The 15,868-nt window shown below is 48.1% G+C and overlaps 1 protein-coding gene across 2 annotated transcripts; it reads right to left on the reverse strand.

Annotated features, from left to right (window-relative positions):
- Nucleotides 1-846: 846 nt before the first annotated feature.
- On the reverse strand, nucleotides 847-14,645 carry LOC109976907 (atlastin-2). 2 transcript variants are annotated; one of them, XM_065960817.1, is made up of 9 exons: nucleotides 14,487-14,552; nucleotides 11,013-11,154; nucleotides 7,366-7,619; nucleotides 4,175-4,306; nucleotides 3,986-4,090; nucleotides 3,864-3,914; nucleotides 2,669-2,725; nucleotides 1,895-1,987; nucleotides 847-1,119 (listed from the first exon to the last, which is right to left on the reverse strand). In XM_065960817.1, exons 2-9 carry the CDS (start codon nucleotides 11,125-11,127, stop codon nucleotides 862-864), a joined length of 1,065 nt encoding a protein of 354 aa, XP_065816889.1. In that variant the 5' UTR covers nucleotides 11,128-11,154; nucleotides 14,487-14,552; the 3' UTR covers nucleotides 847-861. The 2 variants fall into 2 exon arrangements, with proteins under 2 accessions (XP_065816889.1, XP_020482521.2); XM_020626865.3 differs by lacking the exon at nucleotides 11,013-11,154 and having other exon boundaries at nucleotides 14,487-14,645.
- Between the last annotated feature and the right edge of the window lie 1,223 nt (nucleotides 14,646-15,868).

Genomic DNA, 15,868 nt, shown 5'->3' on the forward strand with positions numbered 1-15,868 from the left:
GTCAGGTGACTCTGAGAGAGGTCAGGTGACTCTGAGAGGTCAGGTGACTCTGAGAGAGGTCAGGTGACTCTGAGGTCAGGTGACTCTGAGGTCAGGTGACTCTGAGGTCAGGTGACTCAGAGAGGTCAGGTGACTCTGAGAGAGGTCAGGTGACCCTGAGAGGTCAGGTGACTCAGAGAGGTCAGGTGACTCTGAGAGAGGTCAGGTGACTCTGAGAGAGGTCAGGTGACTCTGAGAGAGGGTCAGGTGACTCTGAGAGGTCAGGTGACTCTGAGAGGTCAGGTGACTCTGAGAGGTCAGGTGACTCTGAGAGAGGTCAGGTGACTCTGAGAGGTCAGGTGACTCTGAGAGAGGTCAGGTGACTCTGAGAGGTCAGGTGACTCTGAGAGAGGTCAGGTGACTCTGAGGTCAGGTGACTCTGAGAGAGGGTCAGGTGACTCTGAGAGGTCAGGTGACTCTGAGAGAGGTCAGGTGACTCTGAGAGGTCAGGTGACTCTGAGAGAGGTCAGGTGACTCTGAGGTCAGGTGACTCTGAGGTCAGGTGACTCTGAGGTCAGGTGACTCAGAGAGGTCAGGTGACTCTGAGAGAGGTCAGGTGACCCTGAGAGGTCAGGTGACTCAGACGAGGTCAGGTGACTCTGAGAGAGGTCAGGTGACTCTGAGAGAGGTCAGGTGACTCTGAGAGAGGTCAGGTGACTCTGAGAGAGGTCAGGTGACTCAGAGAGGTCAGGTGACTCTGAGAGGGTCAGGTGACTCTGAGAGAGGTCAGGTGACTCTGAGAGAGGTCAGGTGACTCTGAGAGAGGTCAGGTGACTCAGAGAGGTCAGGTGACTCTGAGAGAGGTCAGGTGACTCTGAGAGGTCAGGTGACTCTGAGAGAGGTCAGGTGACCCTGAGAGAGGTCAGGTGACCCTGAGAGGTCAGGTGACCCTGAGAGGTCAGGTGACTCTGAGGGCAGGTGACCTGAAGGTGGGTGGTTACCTCGGAGGCGTCCGTCAAAGTGCGGGTTGGTGGCCACCTTGAGTCCGGGGTGCGGCAGCAGGAAGCAGCTGATGTTTGAGAAACAGGAGTGGATGTGTTTCCTGACGTTCTGCAGCTCCTCATGTTGGTTCTGCTTCACCTGAACACACACACACACACGATGTAAACACACACACACACGATGTAAACACACACACACACACACGATGTAAACACACACACACACGATGTAAACACACACACACACACACGATGTAAACACACACACACACGATGTAAACACACACACACGATGTAAACACACGATGTAAACACACACACACACGATGTAAACACACGCACACACGATGTAAACACACGCACACACGATGTAAACACACGCACACACAATGTAAACACACGCACACACGATGTAAACACACGCACACACAATGTAAACACACGATGTACACACACGCACACACGATGTACACACACGCACACATGATGTAAACACACGCACACACGATGTAAACACACACGATGTAAACACACACGATGTAAACACACACACACGATGTAAACACACGATGTAAACACACACACACGATGTAAACACACGCACACACAATGTAAACACACGCACACACAATGTAAACACACGATGTAAACACACACACACACACACACAATGTAAACACACGCACACACAATGTAAACACACGATGTAAACACACACACACACACACACGATGTAAACACACACACACACAGTAAACACACACGATGTACACACACACACGATGTAAACACACACACACACACAGTAAACACACACGATGTACACACACACGATGTACACACACACGATGTAAACACACACACACAGTAAACACACACGATGTACACACACACACAAATCAGGTCAAACTCACCTGCAGTCTCTTCTCCAGGAAGCTCCGCCCCCCCTCCAGACCGTACGGGTGCTCGTAGGGGTAACTCCAGTCCCGGATCAGGAACATCAGAGTCTGAACACAGGACACGTGAAGGTCATTCATCAGAAGCGTCTCCGAGTGACTCAAAGTCCACACAGGAAGTGACGATTCGTTCCACAAATCAAAGGACTGCAGAGTGTTTAGCTCCGCCCTTTGGGGGTCGGTCGGTACGCTTTGCACGCTAACAGAAGGCGAGCACAAAAGTAGGACGCTACAGATCCGTTACTTTTGTTCCATTTCAACTGTGGAGTGGAAATGCCAAAAAATGACAACGATACGGGGTTTCCCATCCCAGACTTCACGGTAATAAAGGACCTGATACAGTGGTGGGTGGGTGGAGGGGGGGGGGGGGCAAAATCCCCCCAGATACGTTACGTGTGCGTGGCGTGTCAGCACCGTGCTCCCTCGTCCGTCAACAGGCGGCGTTTTCAGAGCGAGCACGGAGCAGCACAGACCGACATCTGGAGTCCTGAGACCAAGGAGTTATTACCCAATCAGGAGTGAGATGACACCATGTATGAGGGATAAGAAACAGACGATCTGATTGGCTCTGACTCATCTCGTGGCGTGCTTCTAGCAGGTCAGTAAGAACGATGGCGTTTTGTTGATACAGTGAATGTCTGCTCCGCTGAGACGACCCGACACGTATCTGGTAGAATCTAACTTAAGATCACTTCCTGTTCTGGTCTCTAAAGGGGAATCAGGAGGTCGTACCTGGAAGGGTTTCTCGTAGACTTCCTCCATGGCGAGCCGGCCATACTCGGTGAAGAGCTGTGGAGAGGACAAATATCACGAGATCAATCAGAGGCAGTGTGTGTGTGTGTGTGTGTGTGTGTGTGTGTGTGTGTGTGTGTGTGTGTGAGACTCTCTGCAGCTCTAGATGTTTTAATGAGCCTCTCATGCGGCTCAGATTCAAAGAAGAAAACTCCAAACATGGAAGCTTCAGCTTCAGGTCTTAACCCTGAAGTCCAGGAGGAGAATAAACACACCTGATATGGAGATCTCCACTCAGCGGTTTAACAGTGAAGCCGGCTGGAGTCAGAACAAGATTTGTTATCAGAAAGACAGAAAGCTCAGCGGAGCGGAGGAGACACAAAATGAACGACCTGAAAAGGACGCACTAACCCGGGCTGCAGTGTTTATTCAAGGTTCAAACATTCATTCAAACAGGGGGAGGAAGTTCAACTTGGAAATGTAACGAGCCTTTCTGCAGACAGCAGCTCACTGATTGGAGGACAGACACAAGGTCTATAGAAACCTGCAACTCTCCAAGCTGGCTCGCTCTTATTTATACAAACCAGGAGCAGGTGTTCTGGTCAGCAGGTCATATTGTTAATAAAACGAGAGCTGCACTCGATTCTGATCAAGTTCATAAACGTGTTTCTGCTGAATATGAGAGCGAGGGGCCGCTGGTACGTCCCCACATGTCGTGTAGGAACAGAAGCTTCTTTTGAAACTTTTCTACAGTCGACGTTATTCTGAACTCTTAGGATCTACAATTCACTTATCAGACGCTTTTACCGAAGAGACATGAGAGACTGAGAACCACACTAATCCATTCATACACCGTCACTGAAGCAGAGGGAGCAATGCGGGGTTAAGTGTCTTGCCCAAGGACACATCGGACATGTTGCCCAGCTGGGGATCGAACCCTCCACCTTCCAGTTGAGAGGAGACGACTCTACCCACTGAGACACAGCCGGGTCCAATTCACGAAACCACGCAGACAGTTCAATGCACCTCAGTATTTATAAGAGATGTGACACTCAAACTTTCCAGTGATCAGGATGCACTTCCACATGACTTCAAAATAAAAGCTGTGTAAACAAAGTGTGTAAACAAACAAAGTGTGTAAACAAACAAAGTGTGTAAACAAAGTGTGTAAACATTGGGTCTAACCCTAACCCACCTGGAGGTGCTGCAGGTCGTCTTCCTGAACATTCTGGGACAGATTGTACACCTGAAACACAAACAGCTGTCAGACTCTGGCTCTCACTGCAGACGTTTGTTACCTGAACACAGATGTCTCACCTGCACCGAGCTGGTCATGGTGCTCAGAGCGAACAGCGTGGCGCAGTCTTTGATGGTGGACTGGCTGTCGAACGCCCCCTGGGTGTCCATTAGTAGAACTGCAACCTGAAACAAAATCACACAGGTCACCCGCGTGGTCGTTTTGGATCTCTTAAAGGGTTCACAAGTTTCTGTTTCCTGTGGACTCACCTTGCTGCCGTCTGGTTTCTTCACCACAAACACTTCACTCCATGCCAGGATGCCCGTCGTCTCCCGCTCGCAGCCGCCTCGCCAGGTGAAGCCGGTCAGAGGCTGCTCCTCCCCGCCGACCCACGAGTCACACTGGACAAAGACAAACAGACGTGGTTATCGCTCTGTTCCAGAGTCGTCTTTAAACGCCATGAACCCGTTTGTTGTTTTAGAAAGAGGAATAAACAGTGGTGGTCTTGATTTAATATCTGATATAATATTAACTGAGGCAGTCAGATGATTTGATGACATAGAGATTGAGACCTTCAAAGAGAGTTCTCGATTACTGAGAGTAAGAAAGGACTTGTACAAAGCAAAATGGTCAAAATGGAGACAATATTTGAAAGATCAGTAGATAAGGTGCTCAGTGGTTTGCCCCACACTCATTCTGACAACTTTATGTCGTTTACCTCCTTTTCACTGATTTATTTTATCATGTAAATGATGAGAAGCAATTTAAAGACCCCTGGTGAGCTGCACTACTGAGGTTATGACCTAAAATTGAACATGTCTAAATGTCTGGCAATTATTCTGATGTTATGTTGTTGATGTTTTCTGTTGAGTTCTGGAGAGTGGACAAATGACCACTAAACTATCTAAACGGGGACCCCCTCAGAGTCAAAGCAGTGATACTTACTTTCTCTGAGCGTGTTCAGAGGTCAAGTCACGTAAGCCAATCCAGTGTGGCCTGACCTGTGTGGGCGGGGCTTATTTCATGCATAAATATGTCCTTTAAGCAGCAGTGGGGGGGGGGGGGGGGGGGGACGCCCCACAGAGGCGACATTGTGCCCGACTAAAATCCTCTTTACAGTGTCATATAACCCTCCAGAATGTTCCTCGACGCTTACCGTAGATTACCAAGGTCAAAGGTCGAGTCACACCGCCGCACACACAGTTCACATGTGGATCAGACGTTTAGGGGATTATTTCCTGCTGCTGTGTTTTAAAGCTAAAGGAGCCGCTGACAGAGATCTTCAACAGGGAGACATGAACTTCATGTGCGCTTGTTCATGAAGTGTACCGTGCTGAAGAACACCTCTACAAACCGGGCCGAGGACAGGAAGTGTACCACGCACTGGTAAAGTGGACTTTAGCATCCTAACCTCTAAGCAGTTACAGAAGGTAGAGTACAAACATACTTTAAATGTAACAAAGTAAACTAGTGCTAGCTTGTTAAGCTAAGCTAACATGTCCGAATTGTGTCATCAGATAGTTTCAAGGTGATTCATGTGGCGGTGCTCTGTGTGGGTAACGTGTTGTATCACCTGTTGTCCTCACGCCGGTCCTCACGCCGTGTGTCCGGTCGAGGAGCACACGGCGACTGTCTGACCGGCCTGCAGGTCATGACACTTGATTATCATTCTCCTGTATTTCACTTTGGTCGGGTAATTAAAGTTACGCAGCAAAGCAAAAAAAGTCTGGACCTGACGGGTGGTGCACGCTCATGTTCACTACCAAAATAAAAGCCTCCTAGACGCTGAGCGGACTTCACGTAGACAGAAGTTCTGCCACACAGACGTAAAGTACCGTATTTTCCGCACTATAAGGCGCACTTAAAAGCCTTTCATTTTCTCAAAAAACGACAGTGTGCCTTATATATGGATCAATTGGTTAATTGGTTGATCCATACTGGTTGTACACGGCGCTCAGCGACACTGACTCGGATAATGACGAGAGGGAGCCGGGCATGTTGGATGCCGTACTCGCCCAACTGTTCAATTCAGACACTGAAGAAGAAGAATTCGAGGGATTCGTGGACGGGGAATGAACTGAAAAAGTGAGCTTTACGTGTTATACGTAACTGAACAATGTTGAGTTCTGCACTAACGTTTGAATTAGCGGTATCAGACTGTGTTTCTTTTACGTGTTTACAACTGAACAAGGCTGGGAGATATTGTGAATATGCACATTAACGTTTGAACAACGTTGAGTTATTGTGAATGCACTACGTTTTATACGTATTTATATTTATATATTCACAATATCTCCCAGCCTTGTTCAGTTGTAAACACGTTCTATTCTATGCGCCTTATAATCCGGTGCGCCTTATAGTGCGGAAAATACGGTACTCGAGCGAGAGAGCGCGCGCAAGAGAGAGTGCAGGCACGCGCAATGACGTGCAGGTAAAACCGGGGGGGTAAACGTTTTACCAAAAAGTCATATATAGAAACTATGCTACGAGTATTAAACACATTTGATGAAGCTGCAGCTACTTTTCTCTGCTCCTCTCTGCTGTCATGACTGTGAGCATCGCGGGGGATGAGACACACCAACAAACAGCGCAAACGCGCGCACACACACACACACACACACACACTTGCACTGGAGCGCCAGCCACCACGCGAACCTTTTTACTTTTAGTGCTACAGCACACAGTTGATCCGTGATCCGTACGGACCGAGGTGGGAACACACGTGACCCGGTCAAACAGTCGGTTGGACTTTACTCCGTTCACTCTCACCATGTCTGCAGCTAATTTAACAAAAGTAACATCATCTCACAGCAGCCTGCTGTAGTCTGTAGTCTGCATTACTTTTTACAGAACTCTCATTTATTATGTTCTGTTTGTTGTGTGAGTATTAAATGCGTTTGTAGGCTGTTGGTAAAGGCTATGGCTCACTATGTGGACTGGTAGATCTCGGCAGACTGGGAACTTTAAAAGTAGATCTTGGTTCAAAAAAGGTTGGCACCCCTGCGTTAGTGCATAACTCAACATTGTTCAGTTACGTATAACATGTAAAGCTCACTTCTTCAGTTCATTCCCCGTCCACGAATCCCTCGAATTCTTCTTCTTCAGTGTCCGAATTGAACAGTTGGGCGAGTACGGCATCCAACATGCCCGGCTCCCTCTCGTCATTATCCGAGTCAGTGTCGCTGAGCGCCGTGTACAACCAGTATGGATCAACCAATTAACCAATTGATCCATATATAAGGCGCACTGTCGTTTTTTGAGAAAATGAAAAGCTTTTAAGTGCGCCTTATAGTGCGGAAAATACCTTTACCTTTTGTTTACAGTTCCCTCTTTCTGTCTCATTGATCAGACTTTTGCTCTGCCTATTTCTTTACGATTCAGTCTCAAAGCCCTCATGTTGGTTAGTTTTAGTCTTTAGTTTGATTTGATGATTCAGTCTCCCACTGACTGAATGTTTTACCTGTTTGTACATGAAGCGCAGCATGAAGTCCAGCAGGAAGGACTTGCCCTTGCGGAAAGCTCCGGCCACGCAGACGACGACCACGTTCAGGTCCTGCACCGCCTCCTGCAGCAGCAGCCGCTCCAACGCCGCCTCCTGCAACGAGAACGAGTGCTCCTCCTCATCCGCCACCACGAGCTGCACCGGCCGGGCCACGCCCACCTCCTCCTCCAGCAGGTCATCTTCCTCCTGGTCACGTGTCATCGTGGGTTTGTCTGGAGAGAGAAAGTGATCGTTATGAGAGAGCGACCTGCAGATCCTCTGATTTAAAGAGAATAAAGACGGGGGCGATCGCAGCATCCTGACTGGAGTAATAAAATAAATCTGCAGTCACCTGAAGCGTTCACTCTGAGCGTTGGAGTGCTCAGCTGTTTAATAACAAAGAGCAGATTCTTTCAAATCTGAAGTGATCGATCTGAGGGCAGCATGACCTTTAACTGCCCGGGTGTCGACCACAGCAGCGTGCAGGCATTACAGCTGACGTCCTGCCAACAGGTCAACGCTTCTCTACTGAGGGAGAACACGTTCCGCCGCTGCTTGGCGCCCCTCAGAGAAAGTTAAGTCTTGATAGAAGCCACTGGTTTAACCCCGTGACTCCTGTTATTGATTACTTAAACTTTCACCCCGTGTGGTGTCATTACACAAAGACACCACACGGGGCGTCATCTTTGTTAAACACTGATTGGTTCGTTGTCTCCGACACTCCGTCTGTTGTTTGTAAATATTTGCACACAGTCGGCGTGAACGCTGGAGGTGGATAAATTCAGTTTTCTAAGTGGACGCTCAGATGGCGTTTAATATAACGTTGAGAAGTGACAGCGGACAAAGTTTCCTGACATCTCGCCGTGAGTAAAGCTTCCCCGGAGCTGAGCCAAAACAAAGAGTGAAGGGAGTCAGTGCTGTTAAGGATGACTGGTTTAAATACACGGAGCCGTCTCCTTGTATGGCGTGCATACAGTCGACCGCCTCTGGGAGCGTGGCGTCTGATTCTGGACATATTTGGGGGTTTTGGGTCTCAGTGAAAGACTTTGTTTTATTTCTCCCTGGTATGAATCAAGCTGCACAGATTTCTGTTTTCATAGCATGAGAGTGTGACCTTGTGTAAGCGTGACAGCAGCGTGATCCTACAGCTCAGCCAACGGGCCCGAGCAGCGGCGCCCGCAGCCCCCCCGAGAGGAAGAAGAAGAGTCTTCATTCAGGTCAGCGAGGAGCTGCTCGGGCCATGTGAGCACTCTGCAGCAACGCCACCACGACTGATCTGCTTCAAATACACACAACATGAAAAGAGTTGGCCATTCAGAGCGCCATGTGTGCTCTCAGCGAGGCTTTTAAGAGACTCAGTGATCCGCTGAGTCCTCTGTGTTCAGGACACGAGCTGCCTCAGGACAAACACGTCTTCTTCTGCACAGACGCACAAGTGCAGCGTTACACGCTAAACACAGAAACATGTCATCTGTAGGTTCAAAGAAAAATGTCAAACATGGGTGTTGTAGTTCTTTAGTGTAGTTCTTTTCCTTGATTTCCTGAATAAAACGTGTTGTTTATTTATGTCGCAGATTTCAACAACAAGGTAATTCAAAGTGCTTCATGACAGAAGAAAATAAACAGAACATATAAAATCAATTAAATTATTAAATCAAAAAATATATTCAAATAAAAATAATTACAATTAAATTACATATAAATAAAAAGTAAAGAAATTAAAAGAGTTAAAATAATAATAATGACAGTGCAGAGTAAAAGTTTTAAATCTTATTAAAGCTGTAAACAGGTGTGTTGATATCAGACGACCTCGTGTCTCCTACAGGAACAGAAACCATCGTCTCACACTCAGGTAGCTCGTGGTCAGTCTACCTGTGATGGTTATGACATCACCCTATAAGGTCAATCCTGTTTTTATAAGACTTCCTCGTCACGAGGCACTCTCTGAATCCACAAAGGTTTGGTTCCATTTCTCTTTCTGGCGGAACATTTCCAACACTAAAACGCCAGCTTTGCGTTTTAAGACGGACGAGGAGACGGAGCATTTCCTGCTGGTTGACCCGAGTGTGGTTAGACGTCGTTAGTCTCTCCAAACAGCTGTTATCATGAATATATTTCACCCTCAGAAGCAGCTAGAGACAACGATGTAACCATCCAACTCACAGCAGCTGCTCTCGCCAACACTCCTGACCAACGGCACGTTTGATCAGCATCTCTACACAGGAAGGGGGTCGTGAATACTTCGTAGCCACGCTGTGTTCCCGTGCTTGTGCATGAACTTTACCGTGCTGTGGCCGACCGCTCCAAACCGCACGCCACTAGTCAAACAAACTCGACTTTCCGGGTCAAACGTGCTCGGTACAGATCGTGTGCCGGATTTCACACATTCAGACCCTTAAAGAGCGAGCGCGGCGTGTAGAACAAAATATGTCATTCTGTAAACCTTAAAGGCACAATGTGTAACTCCATCCAGCAGATGGCACCCTAGAGTATCAGCATGAAACTAAAACAAACTGCTGTTTGGCCACGCCTCCTCCACACACCTCTAACGCCCATCCACACGGAGGAGGTTCATGCAAACCAAATTAGTCCTGTGTTAGCATGCTAATGTTAGCTCTTCGCTCCACATTGCCTGTGGTCTGAATTGTTGTGTTAGCATGCTAATGTTAGCTCGTAGCCCCACGTCGCCTGTGGTCTGAATTGTTGCTTTAGCATGCTAATGTTAGCTCGTAGCTCCACATCACGGGGCAGCAATAGCTCCCTCACTCTGGCTTCTCTCCACAGGATCCTGTTTGTCCTGTTTTGTCAAATGAAACGTCACATTCGTCCTTCCACGTTTCAGAGAGCACAACATTTCATGGTACAGCTTGTTCTCTGGAAGGATATCATTCAGCAAACTCTGCTCCTTAATGCTCACATGCTCTGAAACATCACATGTGCAAGAATTCCTGTTTTCTGAGGGAGAACAAAAGAGCTGAATGTTTCAGAGTGTGAGCTCCAGATCTGGAGTAAGAGGATCACCAGGACCAGTGAGCGTCACATGATGCATGGCTCACTTTCTTGTCCCACTTTGGTGTGAGCGCAGAGCGAGCGGCTCCTCCCAGCGCCGCCCCGGCAGGTCAAACACAGAGAGGAGCTGAAACAGCTGTAAACACACCTGGATCACAGTGTAGATAACACTTCTTTAAAAAGCACTGATAAGGTTCAACATCCACAGCAGGCCTCCTCATGCTAGCTGAGCTAACCAGCTGTGATAAAGATTAGCCACATAGCTACTCATCCGTTAGCTGCTGCAGATAATATAGCAGAAGTCGTTAGCTGGATAGCTAGCAGCTCGGCGAGGGAGTCTAGTATCCATCCCAACGCCGGTCCCAAATCTTTTTCTCCAAGCAGCCGCTTAATGCTGCCAGCGCTCTACAACTCTGAAAAGATGCTGGCGCTCAGGAAAACACACGAGGTGGACACGGGGCCTGGGACTTCTACTACTGTTGCCGTGGTAACAAACAGATACCGTCTGATTTAAACTAGAACCTTATGGAAGTTTAATATTCTGGTTTCTTGAACTGAAATGTGAGGATCTGTAGAGAGAGACGCACACACATCCATTACGTTGATCCCTCACTTACCAAACTCTTTAAAAAGATTTAGAATGAAGACAAGATGGCCGCTTAGCTGAAAGTTACTGAGCATGAACATCACCGCTCGACTCTCTGCAGAGTGATGATGTTTGTTGTGATCCATACAGCGCCCCCTGCTGGTCACAGAGAACTGTTAGAGCAACACAATGAAACTCATTAAATTATTTCATAAATCTAGAAATATTGACATATATCCGTTACAGTGAGTCGATACCGATGGTCACTGGATACGCTGATGAGAGAACACAGCAGGATATAATCAGGAGAATTCACCTGGAGCCAGTGGGAGGGGCCAGTGGGAGGGGCCAGTGGGAGGGGGTGGTGACTGTCTGCACGCCACCTCTACCATCTCCGTGCTCTAATCAACCTGCTGATCAGGAGAACATCCGGAGCGGCGTCCTGAAACGACCTCGACGTGTTCGGGAGTGCAGACATGACCTTTAATCCTGATCTACGGCTGACATTCATCCAGTTTGAGTTATCATTCCCTCAATCATGAAAACAAGATCATGGAGATTAAACGATGACTGTGCCGCACGCCGTGTAGCGCTCGTTTTGTCACGTGTGTTTAAGGTTTAAACGCTTTAATTTATTGCTCGTTTCTCAAAGTGTTCAGAGAGTTTACAGTCACTCGATGCGGATGTCGTAAATCGACGAGTAATCGTGTTTAATTAATCGTGGTCATGATTTTGGCGTTATCGAGCCGTCCTCACATTTCTACTAAAACTAATCTCAGTTTGTTTAATTCAACATATATTCCAATAAATCTTAAATCACTTTCACAACTCTAACTTTATACCAAATCAACACTTTAAGATTAATATTTATTTCTGTCCTAAAAACATTTTTACACATTAAATCTGATAAACAGATTTGAAATTATGTTTTATTTTATTAATATAATTTATGTTGATTTAAGGGATGATTATTAAAAGGGTCAGATTATTGAGCTGAATTGTTAACTGGAAGTCAGAGTTTAGTTTTCAGCTTTCTTTTCATGTTTAAAGCAGGTTTTGTTCAAGCTGAGCTAACCTCCCACAGCACAACACAGATACTATCCACACTGAGAAACCGTTAGCTCGTAGAGGCTAGCCGCTGTTAGCTCGTAGAGGCTAGCCGCTGTTAGCTCGTAGAGGCTAGCCGCTGTTAGCTCGTAGAGGCTAGCCGCTGTTAGCTCGTAGAGGCTAGCCGCTGTTAGCTCGTAGAGGCTAGCCGCTGTCAGTGCTCTGTCCCCTTCTCTTCTGCTATGCTGACGATACCCAGCTCTTCCTGTCATTCCCACCAGACGATGTTACAGTCTCTATAAGAATCTCATCATGCCTTTCTGATATCTCTGAATGGATGAATGAACGGCACCTTCGACTCAATCTTTCAAAGACTGAGCTCCTTGTCATCCCAGCCAGTCCCTCTATACAACCACAGATCAATATCCAGCTTGGAACAACCAAACTCATGCCCACAAAGTCTGCAGGAACCAGCTAACTTTTAAGGTTCAAGTAGCCTCGATTGCCCGGTCATGTGGATTTGCCCTGAACAACATCAGGAAGATCAGACCTTACCTGTCAGAACATGCTACATGCTACATGCTACACAGCTCAGGTACAGGCTCTTGTGATGTCTCTACTGGCAGGTCTTCCTACAGTCTACATCAAACCTCTGCAGAGCACATGTCACTCCGCTGTTCATCTCCTTACACTGGCTCCCAGTTACTGCTCATCACACTTCATTCATACCCTGAAGCAGAGGGAGCAGCTCTTCATTCATACCCTGAAGCAGAGGGAGCAGCTCTTCATTCATACCCTGAAGCAGAGGGAGCAGCTCTTCATTCATACCCTGAAGCAGAGGGAGCAGCTCTTCATTCATACCGTGAAGCAGAGGGAGCAGCTCTTCATTCATACCCTGAAGCAGAGGGAGCAGAGGGAACAGCTCTTCATTCATACCCTGCAGCAGAGGGAGCAGAGGGAACAGCTCTTCATTCATACCCTGCAGCAGAGGGAGCAGAGGGAGCAGCTCTTCATTCATACCCTGCAGCAGAGGGAGCAGCTCTTCATTCATACCCTGAAGCAGAGGGAGCAGCTCTTCATTCATACCCTGAAGCAGAGGGAGCAGCTCTTCATTCATACCCTGCAGCAGAGGGAGCAGCTCTTCATTCATACCCTGAAGCAGAGGGAGCAGCTCTTCATTCATACCCTGAAGCAGAGGGAGCAGCTCTTCATTCATACCCTGAAGCAGAGGGAGCAGCTCTTCATTCATACCCTGAAGCAGAGGGAGCAGCTCTTCATTCATACCCTGAAGCAGTGGGAGCAGCTCTTCATTCATACCCTGAAGCAGAGGGAGCAGCTCTTCATTCATACCCTGAAGCAGAGGGAGCAGCTCTTCATTCATACCCTGAAGCAGAGGGAGCAGCTCTTCATTCATACCCTGAAGCAGTGGGAGCAGCTCTTCATTCATACCCTGAAGCAGAGGGAGCAGCTCTTCATTCATACCCTGAAGCAGAGGGAGCAGCTCTTCATTCATATCCTGAAGCAGTGGGAGCAGCTCTTCATTCATACCCTGAAGCAGAGGGAGCAGCTCTTCATTCATACCCTGAAGCAGAGGGAGCAGCTCTTCATTCATACCCTGAAGCAGCTCTTCATTCATACCCTGAAGCAGCTCTTCATTCATACCCTGAAGCAGAGGGAGCAGCTCTTCATTCATACCCTGAAGCAGCTCTTCATTCATACCCTGAAGCAGAGGGAGCAGCTCTTCATTCATACCCTGAAGCAGCTCTTCATTCATACCCTGAAGCAGCTCTTCATTCATACCCTGAAGCAGAGGGAGCAGCTCTTCATTCATACCCTGAAGCAGTGGGAGCAGCTCGGTGTCCAACGACTCATCGGACATGTTGCCCAGCTGGGAATCGAACCCTCCACCTTCCAGTTGAGAGGAGACGACTCTACCCACTGAGCCACAGCCGCCCAAGTGAATTGTGGAATTGTTAGCTCGTAGCAGCTAGCCTCTGTTAGCTCGTAGCAGCTAGCCTCTGTTAGCTCTGTTAGCTCGTAGCAGCTAGCCTCTGTTAGCTCGTAGCAGCTAGCCTCTGTTAGCTCTGTTAGCTCGTAGCAGCTAGCCTCTGTTAGCTCTGTTAGCTCGTAGCAGCTAGCCTCTGTTAGCTCTGTTAGCTCGTAGCAGCTAGCCTCTGTTAGCCGCGCTGCTAACAACAAACACAGAGCTGAGCTTCATGATGAGAGTTCATCCCGCTGAGTGGAGACACTCAGACACTCAGACACTCAGACACGACCCACGGAGCCCCGGGGGGACACGGAGAGATTTAACCGGAGAAACAACCGGACAGACACACCGGAGCGGCGCGCGCTGTGAGCACAGCGGGACACCCAGCGGGACCCAGCGGGGGTAACACGGCCCCGCGTGTCCTGTCCGGCCTCCCTAACATCTTTAAACACTCCGTGGATTCATAATCACCGTCTGTGAAGATGCTGTTGCTCCGACGCTTCACCCTGCTCTCCTCCGCCGCCATCTTTCCTGCTCAATGCGCTGACGTCACACAACTCACAGCCGCGGGGCTTGTCCGCGCGGTCCTAAAATACAGAGCCGAAGCTCCGCCCCCTTTTCAAGCTCGTTTCTGTACTGAGCCGAAGCTCCGCCCCCTTTTCAAGCTCGTCTCTGTACTGAGCCGAAGCTCCGCCCCCTTTTCAAGCTCGTCTCTGTACTGAGCCGAAGCTCCGCCCCCTTTTCAAGCTCGTCTCTGTACTGAGCCGAGGCTCCGCCCCCTTTTCAAGCTCGTCTCTGTACTGAGCCGAGGCTCCGCCCCCTTTTCAAGCTCGTTTCTGTACTGAGCCGAGGCTCCGCCCCCTTTTCAAGCTCGTCTCTGTACTGAGCCGAGGCTCCGCCCCCTTTTCAAGCTCGTCTCTGTACTGAGCCGAGGCTCCGCCCCCTTTTCAAGCTCGTCTCTGTACTGAGCCGAGGCTCCGCCCCCTTTTCAAGCTCGTTTCTGTACTGAGCCGAGGCTCCGCCCCCTTTTCAAGCTCGTCTCTGTACTGAGCCGAGGCTCCGCCCCCTTTTCAAGCTCGTCTCTGTACTGAGCCGAGGCTCCGCCCCCTTTTCAAGCTCGTTTCTGTACTGAGCCGAGGCTCCGCCCCCTTTTCAAACTCGTTTCTGTACTGAGCCGAGGCTCCGCCCCCTTTAGCAGACGTTGATAAATGACGTCCTTTATTATTCCACAAAAAGCCGAGCTGTCAGTAAGCTGCACTGCAGGATGAACTATGAACCTTTTAGCTCCTGCTTCAGAGAAGCTACTCTCTCCAGGTCCAGCTCACCTGATGCAGGTAACAGGTGCTCCTCGGATCGGCCCAGTGTCCGGGTTGAGAATACAACACAATGACTTTATTGATCCTAAACTGGGGAGTTGTGTTGTTACATCAGCAGGTTATCCAAACACACAATATGAGTAAAAAACACAATATGAATAAAAAACACAATATGAATAAAAAACACAATATGAATAAAAAACACAATATGAATAAAAAACACAATATAAAATACAAAGTAAATAAGCACTAAAAATATCAAAACTAAGAATGAGAATATATACAAGCAGGATTTAACTAAACATTACTCGTCTGAAACAGGAAGATTAACGATGGAAGATTAAAGGTAAATGTGTAAAAACAGAGTCGTAGATGGACAGTGTTGACATCAGTTAAAGTGAGTGTAGACATGTTATCAGCAGAAACTATTATAACGGTGAGTATATGAGTGCAGGTATCATTTGAAGAAGTTTGAAGATCATTTGAGAAGTTGTTCTTCAAACTTCAGTGTGTTCTCGTGTTTTTACATCGTAAAGT

Source organism: Labrus bergylta, chromosome 1, assembly GCF_963930695.1.
Source record: "Labrus bergylta chromosome 1, fLabBer1.1, whole genome shotgun sequence".
NCBI classification, from domain to species: Eukaryota; Metazoa; Chordata; class Actinopteri; order Labriformes; family Labridae; genus Labrus; species Labrus bergylta.